The sequence below is a fragment of the Lacerta agilis genome, chromosome 8 (genome assembly GCF_009819535.1).
Source record: "Lacerta agilis isolate rLacAgi1 chromosome 8, rLacAgi1.pri, whole genome shotgun sequence".
NCBI lineage: Eukaryota > Metazoa > Chordata > Lepidosauria > Squamata > Lacertidae > Lacerta > Lacerta agilis.
Window position 1 is genome coordinate 27,128,605 of NC_046319.1, and position 17,403 is coordinate 27,146,007.

General features: G+C 40.2%; 1 protein-coding gene across 4 annotated transcripts in view; it reads right to left on the reverse strand.

The window, feature by feature from the left end:
* Nucleotides 1–246: 246 nt before the first annotated feature.
* Nucleotides 247–17,403, reverse strand: part of ZNF536 (zinc finger protein 536) — a 446,856-nt gene continuing 429,699 nt past the window's right edge. For 3 of the 4 annotated variants that reach the window (XM_033156684.1, XM_033156685.1, XM_033156683.1), the window contains one exon: nt 247–669. In XM_033156684.1, coding sequence (XP_033012575.1) covers nt 434–669 — 236 coding nt within the window. In that variant the 3' untranslated portion in view covers nt 247–433. The remainder of the gene's footprint in view (nt 670–17,403) is intronic. The other variant, XM_033156686.1, reaches the window with a different exon arrangement.

The window sequence follows — 17,403 nt, forward strand, 5'->3', positions numbered from 1 at the left end:
CTGGATAAAGACCACTTTAGTGTTAGAAATGCGCCCTTTATTTCAGTATTTTTCACACACACACACACACGACACAGATACCTTGCAACCTGCACACATTTGGGGGAAGAAGAAGAAAAAACAACACCCACTTGATTTATCTCCACCTACATTGTTTGGAAGTACTTGTTGCCAGGTAACAGTTTAACAGCCATTTTCAAGGGCTGGTTGTTGTTGTTTTTTTTCCCTCTTTCTCTTTTTAGTTTGTGTGTGTGTGTGTGTGTGTGTGCGTGTGTCTTTAATGTCTTAAACATCCTGCACGCTTCTGGGAATTTGCACACAATCTGTTTTCCTCAGAAGGCAGTTAAGCAAACTCTCTGTGTTACCCGAAATGCATATCTAAAAAACTGTGTAAAATAATATTGCAATATACAGATTGATTTGTTCTGCGGCATTACTCCTGGGCCTGGCTGCCCTCCTCTGTTAACTCTGTCGAGCTCCCAGGTTTGACAGCTCCAGGTTCCTCGGAATTCCCAGAAGCTTCGGCGTCAACTCTGGAGCGCTTGAACCTGCGGTCTGGATACTGGCTGTTGTCAAAAGGCATGCGATGGACACAAAGGACGTGGGTCTTCAGATTTCCCTTCTGAGAGGCACTGTAGGGGCAGTATCTGCACTGGAAAGGCCGGTGACCTGTGCAACAGACAAACATTGGGTTAGCATTTCCTCAGGCCTGCAGGGGTTCCCGCCAATCACCCTCTGTAGTGCAGTTCACAGAATGGAATAATGTAAAAACACAGATCTCCCCTTCTCTTAGATGTGGACTGAATCATACAGCCCCTTTTTGCTTACACACTATACTGTACATTTAAAGCTCTGCCCGCCCCCCGAGTTTGTTAAGGGTGCTTGGAACTGTAGTTCTGTGAGGGGTTCCAGGGATTCTTGGTTGGCGGAGTGCTTCAAATGTATGGTGCATATGCAAGCCACAGCCTTCGCACAGGCACTGCCGTGCCTCAGTTTCCCAGGACGTGAAATTTACAGGACTTAATTGGCCAGAATCAGGGCCTCTCTGGTTCTGTTATTTTGGGCAAATTTCACACCAATTGTGCCCCCCACTCCCACTTCTTGAGATTCAGGATACACAGCATTCCCTGCCATGACTTTAGCACCTTAGAAAATCATCTGTGGATCAGTGCTGGGATATAGGGGTCAGAAATACATTCTATCAGTGGCGTGCAGTGAAATTTTTCATAGTGGAACAGTTGCGGCCAGAGGTGCTAGCTTGTGAGGGTGGTGGGGGGTTTGATGTTATGCGTGTGATGTTGTGACATCATGATGTCTTGCACATGAGCATTGCGCCTCCCTCCCTAAGCCGTGTAGAAGCTTCCTGTGCTTTGCAAAGGAGGTGGCAGGGGAACATTTAGGGCAGTCCAATGCCTGCATGCCACTGCATAGGTTTGGAATTTTTTTATAATTTAAAAAAGCAACAGCAAATCCCCAGTAACTTGTAAATATGCAACTTTGTAAATAATACTAAAATGACACATACAATTGAATGTCATTTTGCAGCCTATTTCAATAAACTAGTTTTATGGAATTTTAATGCCATGGCACACATTTAATTTGAATTCGATTTTCTTTCTTTTTTTCAAGTGGAAGAGGGACACTAAGGCACTCAATTTTAGAGAAGAATGGAAACAAGAAGGAAAGTTACAGAGGTGGAGTTAATTTTTTTTAGTTAGGCGAAAGGCAAGTAAGATGTGACACGATAGACGTTTGATGCATAGCATGATGAGAGTGGATGGAGAAAATTTCTTCTTCCTCTCTCCTAACACTAGAACTTGTGGACACCCATTGAAGCTGAATGTTGGTGGATTAAGAAGGAAGTTTGGAAAGCAATAAGGAAAGATTTTGAAACCTGGAGCAGATTAAAGTTATCAATATGGGGAAGAATCTTCATGATAAAGATGAATGTTCTACCAAAAATGCTATATTTGTTCCAAATGATACCAATTATAAATAAAGAGAATTGCTTTGAAGAATGGAGGAAAGATATAACGAGATTTGTATGGCAAGGAAAAACCCACAGATAAAATATAAATTATTGATGGGGAGAATTGGCATTGCCAAATTTAAAATTATATTATGAAGCAGAATGCTTAATATAAGTAAGAGATTGGATAAGATTGGAAAAAACTAATATATTAGACCTTGAAAGCTTCAATAATAGATACGGATAGCTTGCATATCTTAATTATGAGAAGGTAAGAGTCAATAAGGAATTTACAAATCATATATTAAAAAGTGCATTATATAAGGTTTGGAACAAATATAGACTACAGTTGGAAACACAGACACCTTGGTGGATATTGTCGCTAGAGGCATATGCTGTAAAAAAATTGAATATGAGGACAAATTGGCCAACATATAGACAGTTATTGGAAGAGGAACAAGGGAAATTCAGGTTAAAATCCTTTAAAGAGAAGGCAATATGAAATTGATAGATGGCAATATATACAACTTAGAAGTATATTTAATTCAGATAAAAAGAAAGGCTTTGCAAAAGAAGATTCAAAATTCAGTGTTATAATAATTCAGAGTAATAAGAAATTGTTATCTAAAGCATATAATCTTTTATTGGACTGGGAGTTGATGGATGAGGAAGTGAAAGAAATGATGATTAAATGGGCTCAGGATGTCGGGCAATGGGAGAAACTCTGACAAGAAGTTATACGATTTACCGCCTCATATATAATCAAAGAAAATTTTGTAAAGATGTTCCACAGGTGGTATTTAACACCAGTTAAGTTGGCAAAGATAAATTAATTGAAATCAAACCTTTGTTGGAGATATGGTGGAGAAATAGGAACAACAATACATATGTGGTGGAGGTGTGAGAAAATTAAGAAATTTTGGACAGTAATACATGAAGAATTAAAGAAGATGTTGAAAATATCAATAATAAAAAAACAGAGTCATATCTCCTTGGATTGATAGGGGAAGAAATACCACCGGGGGGGGGGGCGTTCCTTATATGCAAGTACACCAGCTAGAGTAGTGATTGCTGCTAAGTGGAAGTCACAAATTATACTCTCAAGGGAGGAATGGATCTGTCAATTAAATGAATATTTAGTTTTGGCAAAATTAACAGCTATTATAAGAAATCAACCGAATCAAAAATTAAAAAAAGGAGTGGAAATGTTCTGATGAATATATGGTAAAATATTGCTCAAATATATATATATATATATATATGCTAATATGCCTAGATTAAAATGTAAAGTAATTGAAGGAAGGTAAATAGAAAGGAAAGAAAATAATAGTATATAGAAAATATGAGAAGATTGTAGAATGCAAAGATTAATGTAACTTCAGAATGTAGAGGAAATCGAGTGGGGGTGGAGGGAAGTGGGGGAGGGACAAATGCTTGATTGATGAGTTAAATGATAAATACAATTATGGGTAGGGATGGGAAGGATGTGGTGACGGTTTTGGTATGTATGTACTGTGATGTATTTGTATTTCTATTATGATGTAATATGGAAAAACCTATAAAAAGAAGAAGAAGGAAGTCCTTGGGTCAACTGTGGAACTCGTTCCTGCAGGAGGCTGTTCAGGACAGGTAAAATATAGTACTTATTCACGCAGCACATAGTTAAACTACATAATTCCCTCTCACACGAGGCAGTGATTGCCACCAACTTTGATGGCTTTAAAAGAGCATTGGACGAATTCATGGAGAAGAGGGCTATCGATGGCTACTTGCCCCGATGGCTATGTTCTATTTCCACAGTTGGAGGCAGCAATGCTTCTGAATGCCAGTTGCTGGATTAAAAGCATTACAACTGAAAATCATGGCAATGGGAATCTCCCCTTTTAAACTACTGGAGCAGGATATAGTTCCTGCTAAAAGAACAGTAACGGGTAGATTAGAGGAGATGGACTTGCAGCAGAAAATGGTGTTGGGTAATGGTACCTGTTCACCTCTAAACCTTGGTTTACTACCCCCCCTAAAACTCCCAAATTATTTGAATTCCTTAACTTCCTCAGCTCATAGATATGCCTTTATAAAGGCAAGATTTAACACCTTCCCATCCAACGTGTTGGGAAATAGATTCTCCAATGGACAAATATCGCTCTTATGTGACTGTAATTGCAGAGCACCAGAATCGTTGTATCACATAATCTTTGATTGTGCTCTTCACTCATCGTCCAGGAGTAAGTTTCTTGCTCCATATTTAAAGGGAATTGCCGATGACTCGAACGAAGCCAAACTGAGATACCTACTGAATGATGAAGACCCTCCTAGATCACTTATGGTTGCCAGATTTCTGATCACCGTCCTATCCCAAAAGCAGAAAAATGGACTTCTGGACTTCCGGCGGCGACGCCATCGCCGGGTGGTCGAAGGCTGCTTCGGGTCTGAAGCGCCTTGTCCATCCCGGGGGTTAGGAGCCGCGCTACCGCAGCGCGCGGCTCCGGTTGGGGTGCGGGAAGAGCGTCCCGCACCCTGGGCTCCCCGGCTGCGCCCGCGGAGGCTCCGAACCCTTCCCCTGCCCCCCTGTAAAGGGGGAGTGGGGGTGAAGGGACAACGGAGCCGGGCTTACAGGGATATGCCCCAACCGGGATGCAAATGCGGCGGCAAAGCCCGCGGTGAGCGTCTAAGTTCTACCTGTGAAGAATGGAGCTAAAGGAACCCGATGGTCGTGAGTAAATAATCTTGGCAGAAATCGTGTTTTTGGAACGATCCGGGGGGAAGGAGAAAGGCAGCCTGCCTCCCTCCCTTCGAGCCTAAGAATTTAACCAATTTGAGGGATTGCTGCCACAGAACTGGTTATAAAGTATCTAAAATCGATACATGAGACTGGCAAACTTTTTTCTTGGGAAGCTAACTAGCGGAAAATATCTCTATTTAAAGTTGCGGTGTTTGCGCTCCAGCTTAGGAAAATGGCGACGAACAAAGAGACAGGGGAAGAAATATGATACCCACTTCCTCCTCCTCTGCCAGTATGCTGGGTTTCGTCCTTGAACTGGTATTGAACTCTGGACTAACAGATGAACAAAGGCTCACTGCCTTGAAGGTGGAACTACTTTACAGAAAAGTTAAAGTCTTGTGTGGGGGTCTGAAATGGAACCAACTGCCCACAGAGGAGGCTAACAAAACTTTTGACACTTTGGAAGAAAATCTTGTCAAAGAGCTGAGAGGATGGATGGAAAGATGGGAAGAAATGAATGAGCTACTTCGGAGAAGAAATTCGCTTGTTGGGGGTGGCAGCCCCAAGGCGATGTCAAGATTTGCTATATCCAGTCCCCGAGGTGTGAGCTCGGGGGGCAGGGACAGAGAATTAAGGTATATACAAGAAGAAAAGGAATGCTACAAAGAACCGGAGAAGCTGAGAGAGGGAGAGTTGGATACCTCGGAGCTCGTGGCAAGGAGAGCTTTGGACTGTGCCTGGATCTGTGGACGTTGGGAGAGGGAAGTTGCATGGAAGTTCAGTGCTGATGCCATCAGGAGAAGAAGAATGGACAGAGGGGGTGTGGGGTGAAGTATTAAGTAAAATCTAAAGCAATCTGTTATGGTATTTTGAAATCGGAGGGTGAACACTGTCAACAATAGTTTGTTTTATTATTTGTTTGAACATGAAAAGAGATATTTCAAGTTTCTATGTTATTAGCAGCAGTTCAAAGGATAGAAGAGATAGATTTGCTGAGGACGATTTGTGAGGATTTATGAGGATGTAGTATAAATAAAGTCAATTTAAGTGGTTTAAGTTTATAGATTAAGACGATTAAGATTAAGATGAAGATTAAGATGAATGTTTTATTTTATATATATAATTAAGTTTAATTTTTTAAATGAAGAGGTTAAAAAGTAGATTATGGATATAAACTCGAAGGTGAAAAGGCAGGGGAAGTCAACTGTCAAGATTGGGAAAAGGAATTTTTTTTTTGAGATGTCTAATTAAGAAGAAAAATCATGGCAATTTTTGTATTAGATGTGTAATTGTATTTGTTTTGTATGTGTATAAATGTAGGTGTGGTTAAGGTTGTATGTTGTTATAAGTAAAAATGTCAATAAATTCTTATAAAAAAAGAAAAAAAGAAAAATGGACTTCTGGGCGGATTGGACATTCCTTTTAAATCATGACTCAGGATGTAATTATGTGTTACCTTAATTGATGTTTTTATACTTTTATAAATAGGGGGTGATGTTTTATGTTGTAAATTTACTGCTTAGTCTGTTACTTTAAAGTCCTTTCGAAGTCCTAAGTAGAAAGGCTAAGTATACAAATGTTGTTTGAAAAATCGTGCGTGATGGGCCAATGGCTGTAATAATAAATATCTATCTATCTATCTATCAGTTGCTGGAAACCGCAGGATGGGACAAGGCTCCTGTGTGTTTGGGTCCTGCTTGAAGGCTTCCCATTGCAGTGTCTGATTGGCCGCTGTGAGAACAAGAGTTTAGAATAGATGGGCCATTGACCTGGTCCAGCAGGCTCTCCTTCCGTTCTCGTGTTCTCTTCTGTTCTGTTCTATTCTCACAAGGTTCTGTGCAGCTAAAGGAAGCAAGTGGGGCTCACCCTTCTCGTGCTGCATTTGTGGCCGCTTTGCATACACTAAATTGTTCCAGATTATTCTGAGCCAGCCTGAGACTTCATGCCGCATCTGGCTTGGAAGGTTATGTTGCCGCAATCACATTTCAACCTATGCTGGGAAGTTGTTGATGTGTCTTACTGGAACTTTATGAGCTTTGTCTCTCAAATTAACTTAGACCAGGGCCATCTGAGGTCAAATGCACTTAGCTTACTTTAATTTGCTGAAATAAATGAATAAATAAATGTGCCTGACCATCTGCATAAAAAGCTAAGGCTATTGGAAGACATGACCTAATAATCACATATGAAGAACAACATTAGCCCCCTCCTCCCCCTGTCTGATTCCCCCCCTTTCTGTTACACACATGCACAGAGGCTGCAGACATGTTGCAGAGGCAGAACTGACCAAATGATTCGGATTTTATGCACTCATTAGACAAGATCCAGATGGGCACATATGGAACTTCTTCACTGCCTTCCATCAAAGAATGCATTCTCCTTAATTCCATTTAAATCCAATACTATTCAAAATGGAACCATTTACATGAATGGCCATGATTAAATCAGGTATATTAATTTAACACCTGGAATACGGTGTCCAGTTCTGGGCACCACAGTTCAAGAAGGATACTGACAAGCTGGAACGTGTCCAGAGGAGGGCAACCAAAATGGTCAAAGGCCTGGAAACGATGCCTTATGAGGAATGGCTTAGGGAGCTGGGTATGTTTAGCCTGGAGAAGAGAAGGTTAAGAGGTGATATGATAGCCATGTTCAAATATATAAAAGGATGTCATATAGAGGAGGGAGAAAGGTTGTTTTCTGCTGCTCCAGAGAAGCGGACACGGAGCAATGGATTCAAACAACAAGAAAGAAGATTCCACCTAAACATTAAGAAGAACTTCCTGACAGTAAGAGCTGTTCGGCAGTGGAATTTGCTCCCAAGGAGTGTGGTGGAGTCTCCTTCTTTGGAGGTCTTTAAGCGGAGGCTTCACTGCCATCTGTCAGGAATGCTTTGATGGTGTTTCCTGCTTGGCAGGGGGTTGGACTGGATGGCTCTTGTGGTCTCTTCTAACTCTATGATTCTATGATTCTATGAAATGGATCTACTCTGAGTAGAACCTAGTTAAATACACCACTGTGCCTAGATTCTGACCAATGTGTGTTGGATTGTCGTAATCTGTGCAAAACAATTCTACCCCTCGCATCTGAGGGCAGAATATGTGGCACAGCATTTGCACACATTAAGTCAAACTCCTGTCTGCTAAAAGGTACATGCCAATAAATCATCATTGACCTGCTTTCCAAGTGAAAACCTGTCTTTTTCCATCTAGTGCTACTCAAAAGTTGTGATGATGATGAAGGAAGAAGCAGCAAAAGTTTACTCTAACTGTGAAGTGTCAGTTTACACACCCAAAGGAAAAGTACTGGGGAAAGCAAAGACCAAAATTATAAACAGGAGGTAGGTACAGCTCTGGAATTTTCAACATAAGGGTTTTAAAAAGCCATTAATGGAGAAATTGCACTTTGGAGTCTAAGGCTAAATCTGCTTATTGCCTCACAGACCCATATAATCTATGTTGTAATGTGCTAAGGGATTATATCGCGGCAACAATGAAACCTCTGGCACCCATTGGCTGAGCTGAAGTGATGCCATGGGATGTCCATGAACATCCTATTTGTTGAGGGAAGTTGTCAGCAGTAGAAGGCTCAGTGGGCTGAAAAGAAAGATAAGTTTGCTGAGGAAAACCCTCGTAGTCAGATTCCAGGGCAATTGGAAGTATATGGAGCCTGGTGACAAGTGTGAAAACCTCAAAGCTTAGTAGGAAGTGGTACCAGGAGCAGGGAGATAAAGGCCCCAGTGAGCTGAACCAGGGGACAAAGCAGGGAGCAGATGGAAGAACAAGAACTAAAATAAAGGACAAGTAGGGGAGACAGAGAGTGAAGGAAAAATAACTTGAGGGAGCATATTCTGGTTGTTCGTCACTCATAACTTCTACATTGGGCACCCTTTACGGGCTAAGTTAAGTTTTTTCCATGTTTGGAAATTAAATTTTATGAAAACAATATTGATGCACAGTTGCCTGTCATCTGCAGATCTGTCGATTTCAAAGTCTCCATTTATAATTGTTTCCAATCCTCAATTGTGTTTGCCGTATTTTCCAAATAATTAGCATTTTCTATATATACAAAAAAGAGTCCTCAATATATACAGATTTCTGCATGCAATTTCCCCCAATATAATGCATCCTTGTATGCTGTTTTTCCTAACTTTAGCATTTCATACACACTTTCCACAAATGCGAGCAAGCCTGACATAAATATGTCAGCCAACAATTAAGCAGGTCGGCTCCGCCTATCACTGAAACAGAACTTAAGAGATGGAATACAACAAGCAGTTTGTATATTTTGAGTGTATAAATAGGTTTAAAACTTGTTGAAGTAACATACTATTGGGAATTGGTCTCATCAGATTTTTTAATGAGGCACCACAGTCAGAGGGCCCCATAGAAACTGCCTCTCCACACACAGAGACTAGGAATCTTAAATAAGAACCACTACATTACTGAACATTGAACCCAATGGTTTCCTCAAAGCTCATTCACACCTGTAACATTCCCAATCTTTGGCCCCACTCTAGGCTTGTCTTATCAGCACAATGGGTGGGAACCTGTTTGGATGCTGTAGTCCGTATCACTCAAAAGAGATGTCACCTTCATACCCTATGCTAATCCTAAATGGTCATCCTGAGACAGAGTTTCTCATGGTGTAATCTAACAGGTTCTTTTCTTCTGGTGTTCTCACCTTTTACCTAGCCACCCCTTCCTCAGCCAAGGAACTTGGGCAGCTCCAATCCACACACACACCCTTGATCTCCTGTTTGTGAGCCAATTTTGACCTGCAGCACAGCCCTGGTGGCTTCTACCAGCTTCTTCCTGCGAAATCTGAGGCCCATCTGTGCTATATGTTTAAAGCAGTATTACGGCACATTAAACAGTCATCGTTTCCTCCAAAGAATCTTTGGAATGGTCATTTGTTAAGGGTGCTGAGAGTTGCTAGGAGACCCCTCTTCCCCTCACAGAGCTACAATTCCTAGCATTCCCTAGGAAGAGGAATTGAAAGTTTAAACCACTCAAGGAACTGTGGCTCTGTTAGAGGAATGGGGGGGGGTCTCCCAACAACTATCAGCACCCTTAACAAACTACAGTTCCCACGATTCACTATGGTTGCATAACTCAGTTGCATCTTACAGCTCTAGAACTCTACAACATTTTTGTTACTTTATCACACAGGTATAACAATTTAGGAAATGTAAACCACAATTAGGTAGTCACTTTCCTGGCATTCACATCCCATTGAACTTAATGGGACTTGCTCCTGAGGAGACCTTGCACTGTATCATTAAGGACCTGCAATTAAAGACTTGAAGTCTATTTTTGAAGCGTCTAGCTTTACCTAGTGTCACCTGCCCAGCAGATTCGCTTAATTATTAAAATGTTAACACTAATTCAAAACATTTTTTTAAAAGGATCCAATAAGCGTAAATTAAGTAGCACTTAATTATGCCCCAAAATGCTTTCACCATTTGGTATCATTCTCCCAGCAAAAGGGTTTGAATGTTCACATCCCTGCAAAACACATCACAGTTTGGGCTTATTAATTCAGCTGCGTTTAACAAGCAAGGAAGCATTAATGGCACCCGAAAGTGGTTTCAACCTTCCACTGCGTTGTTTTTCCATCACTAACTTTTGGGGGCCATCAAAATTTCACATCACTGTCATGTGAAAAGTTAAGTACACAATAAGTTAATTTGTATTGTCACTGTGCAGTACAACAGCAGTAAAGAGCACATCAATTTTTAATCCGGTATGAATAATATATAAATATGTATACACAGTGCGGGTCAAAAAGTGTAAGAGCAAAAGAAGTGGTGTGTTGTTTACAGCAGCAGTCATACAAAAAAAAAAAATAACCATTCTGGAGATCAGTCTTACAAAAGATAACAACATCTGCAATTTGCTTGTAACTAGGGGGCAAAGCAGAATGCCCATTTCTCTTGGGTAACACCGTCCATTAATTACTGCTCAAAACTGGTTGTGGGCAGCAAGATCTTAAAATAACCAGGCCTAGATAAGCAGGCAAGTAATTTATACCATTTTTATCAGATGGTAGTTGGGGAGGATTTGGGGGCTGCGGGCTGCTCCTTTTCAAGTCATAGATCACATATATACTTGCTGGGGTGTATCTTCCAACATATAATCATTTGAAAGTCGCTTTAAGAGAATAGCTTCTCATAGTTCAGAAGACAAATATTCTGCTGCAATTCTAGAAAGTAAGATTACCCGTGGCTCAGTCCATGCAACTAAGACTGCTTCAAAATAGCCAGGTAGAAACAAGAGATGTGGACACTATGGTCAAATGTTCTGGGACCTTTGAAAGATGTACAACTCAGATGTACCACTGTGTATTCTGGAAGTACAAAGTGGGTTTTTTAAAAAAAAGTTTGCCTATGTACATTTTCAAAATATTGTTTCTCGTAGGAACCTTGCTCTTCTCCATTTATCTCATACCTGTGTCACAAGTGACCCCCCCCCAGCCCCTTTTGATGTGCCTACTTTTAGCAAACTTTAAAGATGACTCTACCAAGGTGATCTATCACTTTTTGGACTTTCTGAAAATGCCTCAATCACTCAATCAGTTCAGTGGCTCTTATAAGCACTGGCTAGGGAGTACAGTTATACTTCAGAGAGAGTACTTTCCATCCTGTTTCTGCATTGATCCATGATTATTTAAATCCACCTGACATTTTAAGGTGCTTTTTCCTCTCATAATACAGATTTTTAACATATCTGCATTTTTTCCCCTGAAAATAGCCTTGAAACATTTTGAAAGTGCTAAAATCCATGCATAACTATGCTCCAATCTACATATTAATTCAGGATGTGTGGGTCAGTCAGTTTGTATCAAATTTTTCCAATTCCAATTCCTCAAGCAGAGTTAAACTTGCTTACTGGACAGTTCCAAGTGAACCCTGGGAAGCGTGAGAAGGACTACCATTTAGCTAGTATGAAACCTGTGTTATTTTGTATTACTAGTATACTACTTACTTTTCTACTGCATCTGCATGGAGCATCAGCCTGGAATTACCTCTCTACCTAATATTCATTTGCAACTTTTCAACTTAGGTCGAACTGAGTCTTGTTTAACTGGGTTAGCCAAAATGCTTTGTTTGATACAGGGAAGAACTCGCAAGACTAAGAACTGGGTTAACTCCAGCTACTGCTGTGCGCCTTATTGGAGCAGCGGACTTATGTTGGCAACAGGTTTCTAGGAATGTCCCTTGGGAAAAGGTAGAGCAAAAAGCAAGTATTTCAATCTTTTATATACCCATACCTTCTTTACTCGTTTTTTTTAAAAAATGTTACTCTGTTCTCTGTTAATTTAGCCTTTGAGGGAAGGGGGGAAAGCTTTGTTTTGTTTTCCTTCAAATCTGCGTTCTGATATGTTGCTTTGCGACAACACGGTGTCAGCTTGCATCAGTGACATCACATCACATCACATTAAGTTTCATGAGATGGTGTGCTTGAACGCAGAGTCCAAGCAAAAGCATATCCAAGTGAAAAGGTTCTGAAATTCTGAAGGGTTTTTGTTGTTTCTGCTAACAGATCTCCAAATGACCATTATCAAGTTGGCACACCTCATAGAGATTTTTTTTTAATTGCAGTTCACTACAGGTAGTTGGTTTCTATGGACTGAAACCTTTTTCAGCTAATTTTTGCAGCACCATACTTTTAGAACACAAAATTGCACCTAACAAACCTTAATGGGAATAATTGAGAATGAGCTACATTGAGTCTTTTCCATGCAGGAAATTCTACTTTTATGATGCTATCTTATTTTAATGAGGGATTAAAAAAAAGGAAAAAAAAGAAACAACAACATCTGTTTTATAGCTTTAAATTGTTTTTAGGATTGTTTACACCAGGGGTTGTCAATGCAGTTGCCTCCAAATGTTGTTGGACTACAGTTCCCATCAACCTCAGCTGCATGGCCCGTGGGCAGGGGTGATAGAAGTTGTAGTCCAACACAACATCTGGAGAGAAACTCATTGACTACCCCCAATTTACACTGTATTGGTTTGGTTATGCTAGGAGTCGTTTTGAGGAGGCTTTCACCCGGGAAGTTGGAATATAATAAATACCTCATTCAATAGATTCTGTTCTACTTTTGCAGAAACGCTCAAATTAGGACATATAACAATATTCTTCTTGTAGAAGGAAATGAAGTCCCGGCACACCAGACCTCTGAATCATAGCCAATACTTGTACGAGTCAAAAAGTGACCTCTTTAATAGTTGCTAATTTACTGGCAACAAGAAGCATCCATTATTCTAAGAAGACTACAGGGCAATGCACACTAATAAGATAAGGTAAAGACAATCAACATTAAAAATGTTTTTTTTTTCTTGATCATAGTAAATTAATTCTGTCCTGCTATGAATATTTGATCAGTGTCCAAATTCCACATACATTTCCACCATGAAATATGTTGTCTTTGTGTTCTAAAAAGGCACATATGTAGGGGATTGTACTGAAGTGTAAAAAGGATCATTAGAATAGTCATATGGCTGAGATGAGGAATTAATTCCAAATTGTTACGGGTGTACTAATAGCAGCAAAATCATGGCTTTCTCCCAAAGCAGCAAGAAACGGTAATTTCAAAGAAAAATGCCAATAGTCTATTACTCAAAATCCTTCTGCTTTTCCCACTATGATGTGTTTTATAATTTTGAATATTTGTACACATATTGCTTATATGCAGATGCAAAGAGAAAACAAAACACAACCCACACATATTCACATTCTACAATGTGAACATTTAGATAAAGAAGCAAGGATAATCTAGAAATGAACTTTTTTTTTTAAAGAAGCTTTCTGTTAAGGCCAAAAGAGTACACCCCCACCTTTAAACACAAAAGTTGAAATTAGGAATGTGAAGACACAAGTATACCCTGTTCAATTGTGTGTTTTGTTTTGTTTTGTTTTGTTTTTACTAATGTTATCATGATTTTGGTGGTGCTCAAAATTATTTGGCTGTTTCATCCCAACAGGAAAATCCAAATTCAGTGGCAATTCAACTGAAAAAAATGTTCAGAATACAAAATGGTGAGATTGTGCTGAGAAAAAGACTAAGGGCCATTTAGCCATGCTATAATATTTGTAAATATCTTTACTACAGAAAAATATTTTCCCTGCATCGTTTTTAATCTGTTTGTCTGCTTCCAGTAGGGATTGGAAAATTTCTCATTTCTCCCCTCTTAAGCTTAGATCTGTCCATTTCCACAGCAGTTTGAGAATTCTTTTTTTAAAAAAAGAACAAGTCCTCTTGAAAATTCTGCAGCATTTTAGCACATATTTCTCCCAATAGACATGGCTTCATAATGCAATTCTGCCTAATAAACATAGTTCTTTTTTCCAAGGCAATATTCCTTTGCATCTGTTTTTGTATGTCATTCTGCATTTTATGGACAATTCATATGCATTTTTGTGCATGTGACTTGGCTGAAGAACTGCACTGCAAAATTGGGAGAAGCATGGGTTGTGAAGGATAGCTGTGTTTGCATATTGTTTTGAGAAGTGCAAATTAGGAATGTCCATCTAAAGATGAGAACTGGATTGAATTTCTACCCCATCCTGAGCTTTCAGCCCATGGGACCTCGAGTGCATCATAATGTACACCAACTACGGCATTCATGGGCCTTTTTGGATGCAATTAGAATTGTTAGAATTGACAGAGATGAGGATCCATCCCCCATCACCTGTCCTTGCTGACAGGTGGGGGAAAAGATCTGCAGCATAGTTAGAACTATGGAAAGATGGAAAGGTGGCATACAGATGAAATTGTGTGTGTGTGTGTGTGTGTCTTTTCTGTGAAGAATGTCTCAGGTTCAGTCCCTGGCATCTTCAGGTAGTTCTGGGTGAAGCTTTTTTCTGAGACCCTCAAGAGCTGCTGCCAGTCAGTGTAGACAACAGTGAGGTAGAAGGACTCATGATCCGATTTCTGTAAAGCACTAAGAGGCTGCTCCCATTTTCAATTACGATGACCTGCAATTTAAGGAGCTGCAATTTTTTTAATTATTATTCTGAAAACCTGACTAGTGGCTATTGTGGTGCTTTTATGCATTTAAGATTTCCCTCCTCTCTCTGCATAGTTTCCTTAGCATAGTTTTCCTATCCACAGCTAACATTCTAAAATGGTCTTTGCATCCCCCAATAGACCAGAATGGTCCTAAAGCAGCCATTCTGACCTGGAACATAATAATATGGATAGGGGAGAAAAATGCTGAATAAATGCATTTGTCCAATAGGCAATAATGGCTGTGATGAAGCCATTCTGCTTTATGAGTCTCACAATATACATTTTGAAGAGCTCCCCTATTGCTGGACCAACTGAGATGGCTCCAGCCAATGACATATCCGTAATGAAAGTTTTCGGAAACTTTCTTGTTGAGAATTTGTCCGAACGTAGGCAACAGAAGCAGCTGAAAAGAGCTTCTGAGTAAATAGCTCTGTTTCGCAAAGGGCAGCTGCCCCAGTTATCACAAGGACAGCTGTTTTGTCGCCCTGAGTTCCATTGGGCATGAGCAAGAGATGGTTGGCGTGGGCTGAAATGGCCTGGATCAAAATAGCTGCTGAAATGGGTGAAAGGCAAAATGCAGTCTCATTTGGCAGCCAGTGTTGATGTAGTTAGAGTGTTGGACTAGGACCTGGGAGACCAGGGTTCAAATTCCCACTCGGCCATATGAAGATGCAGAACTTGCCTCAAATTCCCTCTCCCCCCAAAATGCATTGAAGTATTGTTTTAGGATTAGATAAATTTAGAAATGAATATATTGAGCTAAAAATATGTATCTATGCATGTATTTTGTAATATATATGAATATGTAAATATGGATTTTCATACAATATGGGATGGAATTGATTTGTTAACGTACTGAAAATTGACACAGACTGATTCAGCCATCTCTAGACAGTTCCAGTTATACCCAGGACTTCTGGAAGGCTCAAAATGCACCACTATGCAGTTCTGTAGAAGAGAATGGTCCTAGCCAAATACATTCTATTTGGAGTTGACCCATTGAAATTAATGGACCTACATTAGTAATGTCCATCAATTTCAATGGGTGTACTTTGAGTTGCTGATGGGTCTCAAACCCTCAGTAAGGTAGGGACTTCTCCTGCATGCAAAGGTAGGCTCTGGAGGATTGAGCGTACGAGACCAATAGTGGGTCCAATGGTAAGAAGGCAGTTTCTGCACATGCTGTAGAGGGAAGTTAGGGGAAGGTGGAGCTGATTACCCTGGGAAAGTAGCCCATCTAGGAGAAGGAAAATTCTGAACCTAAACCTCTACTGCCTTGCGGCTATACTCATTGATGAGAAAGCCTTTGGAAGTAAACCCTGAGAAACAATCTGTACCTGCTGCCTTGTGGGACATCTTCCAGAGAAGAAAAGGCTAAGGAGCCCTTCCACGAATCCAGAGTGGAGTCCCTAAGACAGTTGGATGGTACCTTGTGCACCTCCTCCCAGTAACTCCTGCAGCTAAGCTGGCGCCCAAAGTATTTCTCTGCTTTTTTAAGGACCACATCAGCAAGGCCGTGAGGGGATAGTGTTGTCTAGGCAGACCAGGACCTCCATACGCACTGCCCGACTTGCTCTCTGTGGAGGTCCCTTTGGTGCTGCTAATGCAGTGGTTTGACTTCAACCCCAGAGTGTATGTTATTGGCAGATGCCAACAAACAGGAATTAGGGGGAATATTTCTACCTTCCTCTTTTGGTCAGTCATCAATTGCTCTCCACCCACTTTGGATATGGAGGCAAATGTGCCTTCTCGTTAAATAACACTATGCATATGCAGCACACTCTGCACTGTAGCAACTCCAGAAATGGTGTGCTCGATTTTCACATCTGAGATCTAAAGAGCAATGTAAGAGGCATATGTTTTTCTTTAAACATCTGACCTGTATGATATGACAATGGTGTCTCAAACTCTCCTGTAGGTCCAGCACCAGACATTCTGGGGCAGCTTCAGTGCCCCATTGGTGCTGATGCCTCTCGGGAGCTCCTGTGCTGGGTGGATGGGCCTGGGAAACCACTATTCACAATTTACCACAATGCCTCAGGGTTTCCAATTATGGGGAATTTACATGGTGGATGAGTAAAATGGCACCACTCCAAGCTCTATACTGCAAGGCAATGTGAGAAATTCAAAATGGCAGCTTACATGCTGGCTGGTCTCCTCCATTTTGGAGGCAATTTTCCAAGTGGCATGAAGATGGTGGGGTTTGCCTGTCCTAATCCCCTTTGGTCTGTAGGACAAATGGCACAGTTTTTGGAAAGAGAAAAACTATTTGTTTCAATCTTTTTTTCAAGAGAAAAGACTCCTTCCATGCATCTTATTAACTTTGTTGCCTCCCACAGTTTGTAAAGACAAATGCAATGATGTAAGAAAAACAGAATAAAGACTTTTGAAACCCCAGTTAATATAAAGTGGTTCGGGGCAGAAGCTAGCAAACTCATATAAAGAAAATGACTGCTAATATACAGATATTTCATCATCTTCCTGCATATTATATATACTTTTAAGACATTAATCAAATGACTCACCAAACCTTAGAGGAAATATCACTAATTTTAAAGTTTTTTTTCCTTTAAAGCCAGTGAAATATATCTGTTGATGAGTCATATATATATATATATATATATATATATATATATATATATATATATGAATTATTGTTGCATGAGGCAATGGTAAAAAGACAGAAGGGTTTTCA